The 16799-nt window shown below is 37.4% G+C and overlaps 2 protein-coding genes across 7 annotated transcripts in view; one reads left to right on the top strand and one right to left on the bottom strand.

The window, feature by feature from the left end:
* The window catches only part of ANAPC10 (anaphase promoting complex subunit 10), a 175260-nt gene extending 167118 nt beyond the window's left edge, over positions 1 to 8142 (bottom strand). For all 6 annotated transcript variants that reach the window (XR_008480036.2, XM_054252891.2, XM_054252890.2 and 3 more), the window contains exons 1-2: positions 8022 to 8142; positions 5589 to 5716 (exon numbers count right to left, since the gene is read on the bottom strand). Coding sequence is in view for 5 of the 6 variants with exons in the window: in XM_054252891.2 (XP_054108866.1) it covers positions 5589 to 5703 (115 nt within the window). In the remaining variant the exon portion in view is untranslated. The remainder of the gene's footprint in view (positions 1 to 5588; positions 5717 to 8021) is intronic.
* Positions 8143 to 8216: 74 nt separating this feature from the next.
* Positions 8217 to 16799, top strand: part of ABCE1 (ATP binding cassette subfamily E member 1) — a 33149-nt gene continuing 24566 nt past the window's right edge. The window contains exons 1-4 of the mRNA XM_002745316.7: positions 8217 to 8356; positions 12279 to 12408; positions 13434 to 13519; positions 16263 to 16360. Of these exons, the coding sequence (XP_002745362.1) occupies positions 12306 to 12408; positions 13434 to 13519; positions 16263 to 16360 (287 nt within the window). The 5' untranslated portion in view covers positions 8217 to 8356; positions 12279 to 12305. The remainder of the gene's footprint in view (positions 8357 to 12278; positions 12409 to 13433; positions 13520 to 16262; positions 16361 to 16799) is intronic.

The raw sequence follows: 16799 nt of genomic DNA, 5'->3' as shown, positions 1-16799 counted from the left end.
TTGTATTGTTATTTTTTGTGTGTTTTTTCAACTATTTCCAATCTTCAGTTAGTTGAATCTATGCAATTAGAACCTATAGCTACAGGGGCCAACCGTCTCATTTCCCTTGCTTTTATGTGCTTAGTGAAATCCTATTCTTGCTTCATCATACAGAATAATCATCACCTCCATGCAGACTTCCATGATCCTTTCAAGCAAAGTCAGTCACTTTCTCCTTTGGGCTACTTCTAAAATGAGCCCATACTTAGTGGAAAGCAGTATTGCGTGGTGGAGTCTGTCTTGAATTCTAGAATTTCCTGCTTATCATGTGATCTTTCTTTGTTAAATTACTTAATCTTTCTGTACTAGAGTTTCCTTGTTTGAAAAATGATAAAAGAAATAGTACAACCTCATATAACTTGAAAACTTTACTGAGATAATTGGTCATTTTATGCATGTAAAGTTCTTAGAATAGGACCCATTTCTTAGTAAGCACTAAATAAAAGTTATTAATTACACTGTGTAATAACAGTTTAATGCTATACTTCCTCCACTAAGTCCTTGACAGTAGGGACTGTGCCTTTTTGTCTTTCAATCTCTAATAAATTTTAGTTACAAATCTCAGTAACTATCTGCTGACTTAAACTGAAAAATATCTGACCCTACAGAAGCAAAGATTGAGCAATCATGTTCTCAAGCAGTTTCCTGTTTATAAAGAGTAGTCATTCTTAATATGTAAAGTGCTAATCATACATTTCACTGATGAACTGAAAGCTCAAAATCACATGAAGTAAGATGTATGACGTTGCACTAATGAATTTTATACTCAACACATTTTAAGTGATCCTGCCACTCTTCCAGTAGCAATAACTATTGCTCTCTTCTGCACCTCCAAGATGTCAGAACAGTGGGGCATCTTCAGGGAACTGGTAACATGTGTTGCTCTCTTTAAACCAGTGACTGGTGCCATATTGTGTTAGAAATAAGATATGAATCAGTGCTAGTTTACCAAAGAAGGGAAACTTTACCAAAGGAGTTCAACTAGCACTGATTCATATCTCATTACTGGCACAATATGGCACCAGTAAAGTTATACTATTAGATCAAGCAGTGAAAGATGTTCAATTTAAGCATATTCACAGGAATATTTGATGAGATAATGAATATTAAGGAATTCCAAAACAACCTAAAAAAAAGTTGGGAACGCTTTTAAAAAACTGGGGGAAAAATCACCTCCACAGTATTCCATAGTATATATATACCACATTTTCTTTATCCAGTCTATCATTGATGAGCATTTGGGTTGATTCCACATCTCTGCTATTGTGAATAGTGCTGCATGTGAACATACATGTGCATTTATCTTTGTAACAGAATAATTTATATTCCTTTGGGTATATACCCAGTAATGAGATTGCAGGGTCAAATGGTATTTCTGGTTCTAGATCTTTGAGGACTCACCACACTGTCTTCCACAATGGTTGAACTAATTTACATTTCCACCAACAGTATAAACACATGGCATACTATCCAGCCATAAAAAAAAAAAAATGAGATAATGTCCTTTGCAGAGACATGAACGGAGCTGGAAGCCATTATCCTCAGCAAACTAACACAGGAACAGAAAACCAAACACCACCTGTTCTACCTTATAAGTGGGAGCTAAACAATGATAACACATGGACAAAGGGAGGGGAACATCACACACTGGGGCCTTTTGGGGGGATGGGGTGGAGGGAGAGAGCATTTGGCTTAATACCTAGGTGTTAAGTTGATAGGTGCAGCAAACCACCACAGCACATATTTACCTATGTCACAAACCTGTATATCCTACACATGTACCCCAGAACTTAAAATTTAAATTTAAAAAAATCATCTTCATCCAAACAACAAGAAAAAGCTGGATAAACTACAAACTCCTACCAGACAGCCTGAAATCCAAGAATGGGGCAGTCCCCATTCTGAGAAGAAAAAAAAGATTACAGATTGTCCCAACTGTAGTAGGGCATAGGAGGAAGGAACAGAGAAAAAATAAAAACATAAGAAGAAACCAAGTATAACTTTAATAATTTGCCAAAGACCAAATGCAGTCCAGCATAATAGTACAGAAAGACTGAGAACCCCAAACACAAGGTGAATTCTCAGACTCTTTTGCAAGGGCCCTCACTTTGCACATAAAGATTGGAAGAGGGCAAAAGACTAAAGAGCCTAAGTCACAGAGGAGGGGACTGATCACCACTGAAGGAAAGCAAGAAGGTCTACCCTCCTTCCCAAACCCTTTCTTCCGTAGAGCAAAGGACTTAAGCTGCTGCAGGAGGAGAATCAACCCTGCTGACCCAAGGACACAAATACACATCCATCCTCGCTGAAAGATGAGTAAAAGAAAAAACCCTCTATAACTGGGAGAGGGGCAAACAACAGTCCTTTCTCAGAGTGAGGGAGAAAACTGTCTTCCCCAAAAGACCAGCCACAGATACAAGGCTGTCATGAATAGGAGAAGCCAAAATGCTGAGAATGACCCACCCTCAAGGCCAGGCACATAGGGCCTACCTAAGATTGCTGCTGGACTAGAAAAAGAGAGAACTGGCTGGGCGTGGTGGCTCACACCTGTAACCCCAGCACTTTGGGAGGCCGAGGCAGGTAGATCACCTGAGATCAGGAGTTAGAGACCAGCCTGACCAACATGGAGAAACCCTGTCCTCCTCCCACCAAAGAAAGAAAGAAAAACAGAGAACTACCCTGCATCTAATCCCTTGAACTGAGTAACAAAACACAGTATTCTACAGCTGGAAGCAGGGCAAGAGCATGGAGAGAGGCACCCTCTTAAAGCACAAACGTGCTGTAGCACAGGAAAACAGGAGTAGAACTATTATATAAGAAAGCGTCTCTGGCACGAGGGTCCCACAATAAGCACAGGGCATCTTCAGAGGAATTTGAAGCCTATGAGGCACTGGAGGTAACCATAGCAAAAACAAAACCCAAACTCTCCTGAATTCCTAGGTAATGCAAATCCCACAATAAAGGACAAATAATAGAAAAGGGTGCTCATTTCAAGGTGTAAATACTATTTATCTCAGTATCTACTAAACTGCATATAACATTTGGCACCCAACAGAAAAAAATGACAAATGAAAAGAAAACCAGAATTATCATAAACAGGAATAGAACAGAGATGCCCCACTTGCTGGAATTTAAAATTCCAGACAGGAATTTTAAATAACTATAACTATGACTAATATTTAAAAAAAAAAACCTAGAAAGGTAAAAAGATAAAATGTGTTAATAGACAGAAATTTCAATAGAGATGAAAACTCTAAGAGTCAAATGGAAGAGCTACAAATAAAAAATATAAAATCACAGACGAAAAATTTCTTAAGACAGAATCATCAGTAGATTCAATAAAGCCAAAGGCAAACACAGCAGATTTGAAGCTAGGCCAATGAAAAATACCCAAACTAAAACACAAATTAAAAAAAAAAGTGGAAAAAAATAGAGTATCCAAAAGCTGTGGGATAAAACTAAATGGTCTAGCATATGTATACTTGGATTCCCAGATTCCTAGAAAGATAACAGAGAAGGAATAGGGCAAAATAAATAATTGAAGGAATAATAGAATGTCTTTTACAACCTAGTCTCAAAAGTCTTATACCAACAGTTTCACCATAGTCTACTGGTCCCAAAGACCTATCCTGACACAGTCTGGAAGGGGTCTACAGAAGGGCAAGAATACCAAAGGCAAGGATAACTGGAGACCATTTTGAAAGCTGGCTACTACAAATCTGGTGAATGGATAAACAAACTGGTACACCCATATTGTGGAAGAGTAATCAACAATAAAAAGGAACAAACTACAGATATGTGCGACAGCAAAACTCACAAGTGAATTATGCTACATGAAAGAAGTTAGACCCAATAAGCTACACACAGTATGACTACATTTATATTGGCATTCTGGGAAAGGTGAAACCAAAGGGACCCAAAACAGATCAGAGTTGTCAGGAACTTAGAAAGGCACAGAAGACATGAGGGAACTTTGTGGAATGATGACAATGCTATGCATTTGATTATAATGCTGCTTACATGACTGGACATGTTTGTAAAATTCATAGAACTCCACACCTAAAAAAGATGAGTTTTATAGTATATAAATTATATCTGGATAAAGTGCTCATAAAAGGAGAAAGAAAGGAAACTTGAAGGGAAACAGAGGAGGCTTGGTTGAGAGGATGGCTATAGGAGTCTTAATGTGTAAATAATAAAAGTTTCTGAAAGAAAGATGACTGACTACTAAACAAATAACATTATAAAGTCCCTCAAGCTAAAGACATTTCTCTAACCTTGAGTCGGCAGATGAAAACTGCCTACCAAATTATGTGTTACGGGGGTGAGAAAATATATCCTGGCAAAAGTCATGAACTCCAGAATAAAGGGAAAAATCTTAGATGCATCCAGGAAAAAAACAAGTTACTTAGGGAAAAAAAAAAGAGACAGGCATAGGCCTTTCTACCTACAACATGGCAAAAGAAGATAGTGAAAAAGCATTCATAAAGAAAAAGACTGCCACTCAAGAATTCTGTCCCAATGAAAAATAAAAGGAAAAGTATTTTGGTTTATGTTAGCATTCACTTACCCAATTGAGAGAAATAGAGAAGGAAAAAAAAAATCTAAGAACCACAGCAGAGACAGGGGAGGAAAAGAGAGGAGACTTTATGACATATGTAGTTAAATCTAACTAGGGATTAGTAAAGACACTAGACAGAGACATATGATAAAAAAAAATTCCAGTGCATTAGAATTAAAATAAAGCATCTAAACAAAAGGAATTAAAATCAGACCAGTGTACAGTAGTATCTTTATGGGCAGTTTCACTTTCTGTAGTTTCAGTTACCTTTGGTCAATCATGGTTCAAAATATTAAATGGAAAATTCCAGAAATAAACAATTGGTAAGTTTCAAATTGTGCACTGTTCTGAGTAGTGTGAAGAAATTTCTCACCATCCTGCTCCATCGCACCCAAGACATAAATCATCACTTTGTCCTGCATAACCACACTGTATATACTACCTGATCATTAGTCATCAACATCATCTGCTCCTGACATCCAATTAATCAAAATCATGACAGCCTGCTGATCCAGGATCACCAGAAGCAGATGCTCCTCCGTCTAAAAAATTGTCAGAAGGTTAATAGTAGCCTAACACTACATCACAACACCTATATTATTCACCTCACTCCCTCTCATTACATAAACATTTTATCTCTCATATCATCACAAGAGGAAGGGTGGATACAATACAATATTTTGAGAGAGAGAGAGAAAGATCACATGCACAAAACTTTTATTACTTTCTCATTACTTCTATTGTTACAATTGTTCTATTTTATTACTGTTATTATTGTTAATCTCTTACTGTGCCTAATTTATAAATTAAACTTTATCACAGGTATTTATGTATAGGAAAAAACATGGTATTAATATAGAAAGAGTTTGGTGCTATCCATGGTTTTAAGCAGCCACTGGGAGGCCTGGAACATATCCCCTGGGATAAATGGAGATGACAGTATAAGGAAACTGCAAGTGACTATTTCCAACAGCTTTTTCATTTTTACCTGGTTTGCAAGATGAGAGTGACCAAACAGCTTGTGACCCAATTTCCCGTACTGTTCCAGTCCTTTCCAACTGCTTAGGGTCAGCACCAGGAGGGGTCTTGTTTGGTGTGGTCATTTTTTTAAATATTCTATGTGGAAAAAAAGAATGCACACATTATACCAGGAGCTGAGCATCTTTCTACGACAGGTTTTTACCAATAAAAATTTAATGGCATTCATATACCCTGATATTAATCATTTATTCTCAGATGCAGTTAATATAATTAAATCACTGTAATTTAACTCTTAGGTGCTGGGCATGGTGGCTCACACCTGTAATCCCAACACTTTGGGAGGCTGAGACAGGAGGATCATGTGAGCCCAAGAGTTCAAGACCAAGATGGCAAGACCGCATTCCTATTTTTAAATAAATAAAAATCTTAGGAATTCAGGTTTTATTTCATATGACCAGATATGCAAAGCAGCAAGCTATCGTAGTCAAAAGATCACAGAATCAAAGTTTTGGCTTCAGTATCTCCTTTAATTAGCCTAAACTTTGAGTAGGTCTGGGCTTTATTTCCTCTCCTGTCAAAGAGGTTCACTTGATGATTTTTAATTATATAATGCTGTGCAGTTCTATACTTCAGTGACTAAAAATTTAAATGACTTTTGACCTTAGACAAGTCAGTTTGAAATACTCTTATTCTAGGAATATGTAAATACTGATCCTCATTTTATTTATTCAATTTTTGTTTTTTTTTTTTTGAGACGGAGTTTCTCTCTTGTTACCCAGGCTGGAGTGCAATGGCGCGATCTCGGCTCACCGCAAACTCCGCCTCCTGGGTTCAGGCAATTCTCCTGCCTCAGCCTCCCGAGTAGCTGGGATTACAGGCGTGTGCCACCATGCCCAGCTAATTTTTTGTATTTTTAGTAGAGTCAGGGTTTCACCATGTTAACCAGGATGGTCTCGATCTCTTGACCTCGTGATCCACCCGCCTCAGCCTCCCAAAGTGCTGGGATTACGGCTCGAGCCACCGCACCCGGCCTCAACTCTTTTTTAGAGACACGATCTAGCTATGTTACCCAGGTTGGTTTTGAACACCTGGCTTCAAGCAATCCTTCCACCTCAGCCTCCCAAGCAGCTGGGATTACAAGTGTGATCACACTGCCCCCTACTAAGATCCTCATTTTAAATATTCATTAAGTGATACAGAGATACACGCCCTCTAGCTGTCAAAAGTTTCATTTAAGGCCGGGCCTTAAACGAAACCTGGTGGCTCACACCTGTAATCCCAGCAGTTTGGGAGGCCAATGTAGGTGGATTGCTTGAGCCCAGTAGTTCAAGACCAGCCTGGCCAATATGGTGAAACCCTATCTCTACAAAAAAAATACCAAAAAATACACCTGTAGTCCCAGGGAGGCTGAGGCGGAAGGACCACCTGGGGTGGGGGGTGGGGACACCGGAGGTTGCAGTGAGCCGAAATCGTGACACTGCACTCCAGCCTGGGTATCAGAGCGACACTCTGTCCCCAAAAAAACACAAAAATAAGAAAAAATGTTAAAAAGTTCCATTTACATATGGTCTTAACATAGAAGATAAAGTCAGGAAAATGACTTCAAGATTTTGAAGTAACTGGCCCATTCTATAAAAGTTGACTTCATCTTTCACATCTTTTGTTAATTTTAGTAAGTCTACGCAAACGTCAAAAAACACTTCAATACTGGATGGTGAAGAATATGCAAAACTGCTTTGGTAGCGTAGTTACTGCCACTGAGCATTATTATACTTTGAATTATGCTATTCAAAACAGGTGCAATACTTCTGCATACACTTTCCTTGATACTTCCCATGTATCCGAAGTTGTTCTCTAATCAGCACACAAGCACGTGATACTCATTAAATAACCGCAGACAGTGGACTGTAAAGTTTAGCTAGGCCTAAGGTTTAGATGCTCAATAGGTAATTTACTGAATGAATAAACAGATGAATAGGTTTAGTCATGAACTAGTTATTTGTCTTTTGCCTGCAAGTTAAGTGAGATCTAGGACGAGACTATTCAACTTGCAACCACTACTACTAACTGAATGTCCTGTCTCCTAAAAAAAACAAAGAAAGAATGTCCATCTCCACTTCAGGGCAGAATTCAACTGCCGGCCTTGGGACTGGACGCCACCAAGTGGATAAAATACGGAGCTCGGAGCAGATTGGATTCCCGGCTTTGAACTGACCACACAGTTGACAAGAAACTAGAGCGCCCAACAGCAAGCCGTGTCGGGACCAGACTCTGTTGGTCCTCCTGATAACTCTAGCGTGCCAGAATGACTAAGGCTCCACTCTCGACCCACTGGCCTTGAGGAGAGCGCAAGCGTAAAAAAAGATTGAAACTGGGAAGGAGAATGCATCTGTTTACGCTAGGACCACGCTCCACGTCGGAGAAAAGCCATCACACTTACAGTTTCCAGACCTGGCTGCTGGCCGAAACTCAGGTTCTGAGGACCTCCAGCAGCTACGTGCCACTCCCACTCAGCTTCCTAAGACAGCCTGGCTTCCCCAGCGGCGAGGAACAAGGGTCGCAGAACAATGACGTCATCGCGCCCTACCTACCTCCAGGGTTCCGCCTCACGCTCCCTGTCGCGCGCGCGCACTACATCCTATGGCTTGCGCGAGTGGCGGCTGGGTACCGCCATTTTGGCCGGTGGCCGTGAGAACACGCTGTGTGGCTGAAAAGTGAAGGCAAGAGCTGATTTGGCCTCTGTGCTCCCCTCCGCAAGGGGATCGTTTTCTCCAGGTACGTGAATAGCCCGGAGAGGTCTGGCTGTTAGCTGCCATCTGCCAGGCTGGAAAGACTGTAGGGACGTTGTCCGAGAGCCTTTGGTTAGGCCTCAGGTGGCTGAGACTGTAGCAGCGCGTGGCAGCGGCTCCTGCGGGACAGCTGGAACTGCCGGAGCGCGGGCGATGCCGAGAGCTTGGGGGCGCCTCGGTCTTCCCCTCCAGCAGACCTGGCTGTCCCCGCTGTTGCCTGTCACTCCCGCCGGGACTTCGACAATGGACCTAGATGCCGTAGTCTCCACTCCCTCTTTACCCCACTCCTGCCCTGGAGCCAAACCTGCTGGAGAGGAGGGCACCCTTAGAACTTACAGCACCCTCTAGTACCCCCACACTCCCCCAGCACACTAAAATGGATATATTGTCACGTGTGTGTATTTGCTTGTGGGAAGTCGTGGCTTCCACGTTTTGGTGAGTGAATGAGTCATGGCATCTTGCCGCCATGAAGTCGAAAACTCCCTGTCCACTCCCAGGCTTTATAGAAATGATGCCCACATGTCACTCTGCTTTTCTCAGAAACAGTGTGTACGCAGCCATGACTGGGATTATCCCCAGTAATTTCCCACTTAAAATCCTATACCTTTTTTGGTACACTTTTATGGCACCCTGCACTTTCTCCCCTTATTTGTTTTTCCCTTTATTGTATCTTATACTCATTGAAATCAAGGTTGGTGTCTTTACTCAGAATACCTTTATTATCTCCTCAGGGCTTCGTGCATTGTAGACATTTAATACATATTGTGAGTGAATGACAGCCGAAGCCTAATTTCCACCTCCCATTAACTACATAAGCTTATTTTCTCTTTTTTGATGGTAAAATCTGTAAAAGAAAGAACTGTCCAAATAACATGTTTTATTTTTGTACTCTTTCCCAACAGGACTGCTAACTAATCATTTAGGATAGTGGCATTTATGTTGCAGTAGTTTGTCCCGTATTCTGAGAATATTCATTGTATTCTGACACCTGACAATAGTGCTTTGTTAGTGTAACCAAAGGCTCAGAACTTGTATTTTAACCAGAAGGTGTTTGGGGTTTGTGAGGTTTTTTTTTTTTTTGTTAACTTAGTTCTCCCCTATTTTAAAAAAGGGGGAGTTTTTTGTTTTGTTTTGTTTTAGGAAGAGCATTTAACAGTTGGGAGGGAGGGGGAGAAAACAATATTTAGAGTTGCTTCTAAATGTCTTAAAACTCTGAAATGGGAGCCGTGTACCACTCCTAACTTATACGTGTTTTATAAGTCCAATAAACTAAGCATAGGTTATAATGTTTCATGTGATATTAAAGATCATTGGTTAAACGCAGTCTTTGAAATGCTTTTACACAGCATTACAATTATTTTGGCTTTAGACTGTAACATGTTTCCAAATATACCTCACTTCCTTTTTTCCTTTTAGCTGGAAGAATGACACTGAGGGTCATTGTTTTAGTGTCAGTTTTGAACAGTTTTTGTCTTCAAATCTGAAATATCCTCAAATCCTTCTTTGTTTGCAGGAGCCTGTTAACTATAACCTTCCTCTCCAAGCTTTACTGTGCCTAACTTTTCTGTTGAAAAGAAGTAGGGAATCCCCTTGCTCCAATTCTTGAAATTGATACAGAAGTTGAATTAAAAGTGTTCACACAGTTAATTAAGAGTTCTATCCATGTTCATTTTTCTTAAATCCACTGCAATTTATCACTATTTTTGTATAAATCAGTTGAGGAAATAAAGTAATGGGAGATGATGGGGTTAGATAATAGATTGCCTGAATGCTGATAAGAATGAGCAGGTGGAGAGAATAATTGATGATGTTAAAGACAGGAGGGAGAATAGTTAAGACATTCTTAGGGAATGTCTTCTAGTGTACAAATGGTCTTAGCTAGGCAAATACGTATACTGTGATTGCTGGTTGGCATAAGGGTCCATTTGAGACGATGAATTTCAAGGGAGACTCGTCAGCAGGTTTTGTGGGGTTTTTTCCTACCCATTTTCAGTTCTGTGTTTAAAGGTGAAGAGCTGAATTTAACCAAGGTGGTGATTGAGGGTATTTTAGCTGGGTAAGAAGAGAAATAAAAATACCAAGAGCTGAGGGACAGTGGAAATATGATAGAATCAAGAGATAGTGAAAGGTTTGGAGAATGGGAGAATCGGGATTGTTGGGTTGTTGTGTAGTAGGGGGTGAACTGAAAAGATACAAGTGGTGGTTGGAGAATATAGTATTTGAAATTGTGGTTATAGAGGGATTGCAGTTACCGGTAATGTTAAGGTTTAGGATGTAACCAGAAAAATAAATGGCTAGATAGATAAAAATGAATGGTAGAATAGAAGGCATGGTGTTGGAGGAGAGCGTTAATGCTGGGAGGTTCATCTGTTAGCATATTGAAATCACCAAGAACTATGTCAGGAGTTGTAGAAGAGTATGTGAAAGTTGGCAGAGGGATGAAATCTTCAGGGAATGAAAGTGAGTGATCTGATTGCCAGTACTAACTAAAGCATTTGGGTAGTTGACATGCAAAACTTTTTAGAGAGGAAGGAGAGATAATAGTCTAGGACAGTATTGAGGAGCAAGATGTCTAATCCCCCTCCAAGCCTAATTATACTGATGAATGTGAAAAAGACTTAAGATGTCTGCAAGGGGAAGCAATGTATCACAAACAAAACAAAAATCAGGATTGAGTATCACAATCAGAAAAAAGCCAACATGGTATCTTTCTAAATGGACAGTCTTGGCTTCAGATTCAATCATTACATATGGGAATAAACTTGGGTATTAATGCACTTTTTGGAATACTTTAATCACTATTTTAAGGAAATTAATTTCTGAACCACTAAGCCCAATATTGTAAAAGATTTTTAACTTCACTTTGATCTTAATGCTATGTAGTTGATTAAACTGAAATATCAACACTTATAAAAGCTTTAAAAGTGAGCATAGTATATACATAAAGTTACTTGGTCTCCTTTTAATTTCATTGCTGTTATAATTATTTCACATCTCTATCAGTGTCATTATAGTCAGATGTATACAACATGAAGTAATGCTTAGTTTGGGGGAAGGGCTTGTAGAATTTCCCCATCCTCCCTTTCACTTTTTCTGGTTATTAATACTTCTTTTTCCATTGGAGCTTTAGGTTTGCTTTGTCTGAGTTGGTTTGTTTTTTTTTTTATTGGAGACAGGGTCTCACTCTCATCCAGACTGAAGTGCAGTGGCTTGATCTTGGCTCACTGTAACCTCTGCCACCTAGACTCAGGTGATCCTCCCACCTCAGCCTCTGGAATAGCTGGTACCACAGGTGCATACCACCACATGCCTAGGGTTCTTTTGTTTGTTTTTTCTCATCAGATTGAATTAAATATATAAATTCAGGAAGAGTTGAAATCTGTCATATTGACTGTTCTTATCAAAATTGAGATAGCATGTCATTTGTTCAGGTCATTTATGTCATTTGGTGTTATTTTCAAGTTTCCTTGTGTATATAGCTTGTTAAGTATATTTCTAGATATTTTCTTTTTGTTGCTATTGTAAATGACATTTTTAAAATTTTCTTAAATAAATCTTCTGATTAAGGCATATATGTAAAATATGGTATTCCCAACCTTACTAGATTATAGATTATTTTATAATTTTTACTATTGTTAAAATTTATTTTGTTTTGCAGATAATTATTTCATCTCCATATAATGAACTGTGAAGGCAAGAAAACTAGTTTGTTCTAAATTCCTTTTATTGGATCCTATTTTTAAAAGAAAGACCAAATCATAGAATAATGCATCAGTATTTAAAAATATATTGGATGTGAACTCAAAGCAGAGTTCAGCTTACTGATCTTTTTGTCTTCCAGTCTTTTCATGCATGTGAATTAGTTCTCTTAAGTAATTACATTAAATTTGTTAATTTTTCTTTAATAGACGAGCTGGATATTCTTTCACACAGTTATGGCAGACAAATTAACAAGAATTGCTATTGTCAACCATGACAAATGTAAGCCTAAGAAATGTCGACAGGAATGCAAAAAGAGTTGTCCTGTAGTTCGAATGGGTAAGCTGTTCTGTGGATCATTTAAGCATAAAAGAAAACCATGAAAGAAGTAACTGGTTTGATAATTCTTTATGGGCATTAGCATATACTTTGTGTTCACCATTAGTTTCGTAAAACTGTGAAGGCAAGAAAACTAGTTTGTTCTAAATTCCTTTTATTGGATCCTATTTTTAAAAGAAAGACCAAATCATAGAATAATGCATCAGTATTTAAAAATATATTGGATGTGAACTCAAAGCAGAGTTCAGCTTACTGATCTTGAATTATACAAAGTCCTGTAATTAGTGGGGGAAGGGTTACAATAAACTGACAGGATTCTCATATTTAAAAAACAAGAACAAAGAGCTCAATAAGAATGACTGTTCATAAGGTTTAGCTATATTTTGATGATCAGATAAATTTCCAACAATTCAGTTGAAAAATTATTGGTAATCTTTTAGGACTATGTTAAGTAATTGTAAATGTACTAATGAAGTGTAGACTTACTGAATCTTAGAAGAAACTTTAGTTCTCATCTGTTATTGTCTCCTTTGCTATTCAGAAATTCTGTTATCCCTAATACCATGTTTAATTTTACCTGTATATTAGATAACTGCATATCTTTTTGGAGTTTTACTGATCTAGCTACAATTGTTCATTCTTTTCATGGTTTGCCTTACCGTTTTCAAGGCATATTTTGTTTTATGAATTTAAAATTTAGGCTAGCTTAAAAATAAAAGTATTTCAGGATTTGCCACATTTTTACTGGCATATTTTTTTCACCAGTACTAAATTAAATAAAATAAATAGATATTAAAGTCATCTCCCTGTTACCTAACCAGGATATTCATATAAGTGATTAGAACTCTGTCCCCACAAAGCACCAATTTAAGGGATTATCTTAAATGTATTTCCTTGTGTGGCCTTGGTTTTTGAAAATATGCTTCTGTATGGAACTTTAGAACCAGCATCGCTTAAATAACAGTGTTCAGAAAATTAAAAGATCAGGGGAAATGGCTTAACTAAGTATCTTTTACTTTACCTAGGAAAATTATGCATAGAAGTTACACCCCAAAGCAAAATAGCATGGATTTCTGAAACTCTTTGTATTGGTTGTGGTATCTGTATTAAGGTAAGTAATATTTTGTTTACTGGATCAAATTTGTAGCCTAAAACTGAAATCTGAAAATTCTGAATACTATGCTATAAAATGAGGCAAAATATAAAGCAGATGAATAAAGAACATAAATTTAGGACAATGGTATTCTAATATCAGTGATATTGTTGCTTTTTAAAATTAATTAAACCACCTTTTTAAAAGTTATTCTTGCATACTCAATTTAATAAAGCCATTTTCAACCAAAATTTCTCTTTTTTCACTTTATTACAAGGATATTACCATCACATTATGTTTCTTTCAAGTCCATATTAAATATTAAATTCACACCTTTTAAATAGAAATGCACACAGCCAAAAATTTTAAGGTTTAACCTAATTCTTAAGTTTTTCTTTGGTTGTATTACACATGCTTCTGTTGAATTTTTCCCAATAGTATGATATAATACTTAAAATAGCTCAATTATTAGTAGTTTTTGTTGGCTTGAATAGTTTGATGAGGCTTTTGACTCGCAAATGGTGAATTTCTAACTTTAGTTCATAAAAGGAATTTAGGAGCTAATATGTAACATAATTTAGATCTTTCTATTTGTAGATTTTATAAAAAGGAGCTTCACCAGAGTTCACATACCATACCGTTGCTCAAATAAATCATCTGTGTATTTCATGTTGGTTTCTAAATCCTTGTTTAAGTATCCAGAAAGATTTTGTGGATACCCGAAGACATTTCACTTGCTTTGAAAATGTAAACAGGAAGCATTCCTTCCAGTAAATATGTACTAACCTCCTATTAAATGCCTGCCTTTATCCTGGGCGCTAGGAATCTGATTTTGAGTAATATAGCATCTATTCTATTTTCTTTCTTTGCTGCTCTAAGAAAATTAGATTTTAAAATTTGGATGTACACTTGAGTGGCTGAAAACATACTAATGAGATGATTCTCTTTGAAGTTGGGAAAGTAACGTATAATTCCTGAACACGAAGATATTATAATGCACCTCACATATGAACAGTGGATATTTTTTTCTTGTAGAATTAAAGAAGTTTGAATCACTTGCAGCATGTAAGCATTTTATGTTCATTTATGAAAAGTGGATAATGGTACTCCACTGGTAAAAAGAGAAACTTTGTAAGAATTATAAAATATAATTTGTAAAATTATATAAATTTAATTATAAATTATTTTTTAATATATTTTATGATATATAAAATTCTTTTATAATATATAAAATATAATTATAAAATTACATAAGCTATAAAATATGCTTTGTAAAGACTTAATAATTTTGGTTAGAGGGTGGAAATTACTTTATTAGAAAACAAGAGTAGTTCTCTATTTTGTAACATGTAAAATGGAAATTCCACCGGGCACAGTGGCTTACACCTGTAATCCCAGCACTTAGGGAGGCTGAGGCAGGCAGATCACAAGGTCAGGAATTCAAGACCAGCCTGGCCAAGATGGTGAAACCCTGTCTACTAAAAATACAAAAATTAACTGGGCCTGATGGTGGGCACCTGTAGTCCCAGCTACTCAGGAGGCCGAGGCAGGAGAATCGCTTGAACCTGGGAGGCAGAGGTTGTAGTGACCCAGGATCGTGCCACTGCACTCCAGCCTGGGGTACAGAATGACACTCCGTGTAAAAAAAAAAAAGGAAATTCCCTGGAATCTCTAAACACAGAAACTTTGAATTGGTCCCCTGAGCTCATTGAACATGTCTGAACATTACTAGAGATTAGTAATATGAGGTTTTAATCTTTGGATGTACCTCTGTAGTTGTCTGTAGTTATGAAAAATTTTTCTAGCCACACTGCCATTCTTAAATGACCTTCCTGTTTTTGCCGTTCTTGTTCCTTGGACTTTTCATTTGATTATCACCTGATAGTCAAATGTTGTTTGAATAAGCCTATGTGTTTTATTTGTTTGTTTTTAATGTGAATTGACTCCAAGAATTCAAGTACGTTTTTTGTATAGGATAGATAAAAGTCATATTGGAAAGACATTAATCCCTGGTCTGTGCAAATATGCAAGCCATTGGTGGGTTGGAAATAACCCAAAAAAAGATAAGATCCATGACCACAAAGGGCTTTACAAGGTAGAACAGAAATCATACAAGGGCAGGAATAATTGAAAGTAACAGAGGGAGAACATCTGTTTAGGAAAGAATATGAAGTCATATATTCAGTGACTTTTTTTGTTGTCTTTCCTCTTAGCCTAGCCTTCCCTTATCTACTATGTTTTTTAAAAAATCAAACAGAAAACCTCAAGTTCTACAAGGTTTTTAATGAGTATTAAGCACTCTTTAAATATAAAGGATTATGCCCGTCACTAAAGGGAATATTGAGTTACAGTTGATCCTTGAAATCACAGGTTCAAACTCTGCAGATCTACATATATGTGGATTTTTTTTCCCCAACCAAACGCAGATTAGAAATACAGTATTTGCAAGATGGGATGCAAAACCCATTTTAGAAAGGGCTGACTCTTGTACTCATGTTCTGCAGGACTGACTACAGGACTTGAGTATGTGCCAATTTGGTTATACTTGGGAGTTCTAGAATGACTTTCCCCACATATACTGAGAGAGAACTATAACTGATATGATTCTAATGTTCATGGAACTTTTATTTTTAAGTAAATAGTAAAAGGAAATAAAACAACATTTTACATCGTTATGAAACTCCTCATGTTTAGAAGATTAATCTGTTTTAGTCATGTGTATATGTCCACATTTTAATACAAAAATTCTTTACTTTAACAGAAATGCCCCTTTGGCGCCTTATCAATTGTCAACTTACCAAGCAACTTAGAAAAAGAAACCACACATCGATACTGTGCCAATGCCTTCAAACTGCACAGGTATATTTTCACATCAAGATTCCTCTTCTGTAAAGTTAAGAGTAAAATACATTTGGGATTTTAAGAGAAATGCAAAAATGGGGAAGAGATGCTATTAACCAGTCACTAAAGGAAAATACAATACTATAACATCATGCAGAGTCATACCGTATATGTCTGCGGTTCATTCTGGCTAACATTAGAATTATCTCTGGGACTTTTTAAAGCTGCTAATGCCCAGGTTTCAGCCCAGTTTAATTACATCATAGGGTCTGGACCTTAGTATATTGAAAAAGTTCCAGGTGATTCTAATATACAACTGGGACTTAGAGTTACTCTTGTTCCTAGTACCCTTATCCCCAAAATAACTTTTAAGAGAACTTGCCTTTAATTTTGTTTATGCGTTAATCTTAAGGTCTGCAGAGGATATCACTTTGAATTTGGACATGTATTGTTAAGT

Source organism: Callithrix jacchus, chromosome 3 (genome assembly GCF_049354715.1).
Source record: "Callithrix jacchus isolate 240 chromosome 3, calJac240_pri, whole genome shotgun sequence".
In the NCBI taxonomy this organism is placed as follows: Eukaryota; Metazoa; Chordata; class Mammalia; order Primates; family Cebidae; genus Callithrix; species Callithrix jacchus.
The sequence above is the reverse complement of the archived record's forward strand: the minus strand, read 5'-3'. Positions and strand labels throughout refer to the sequence as shown.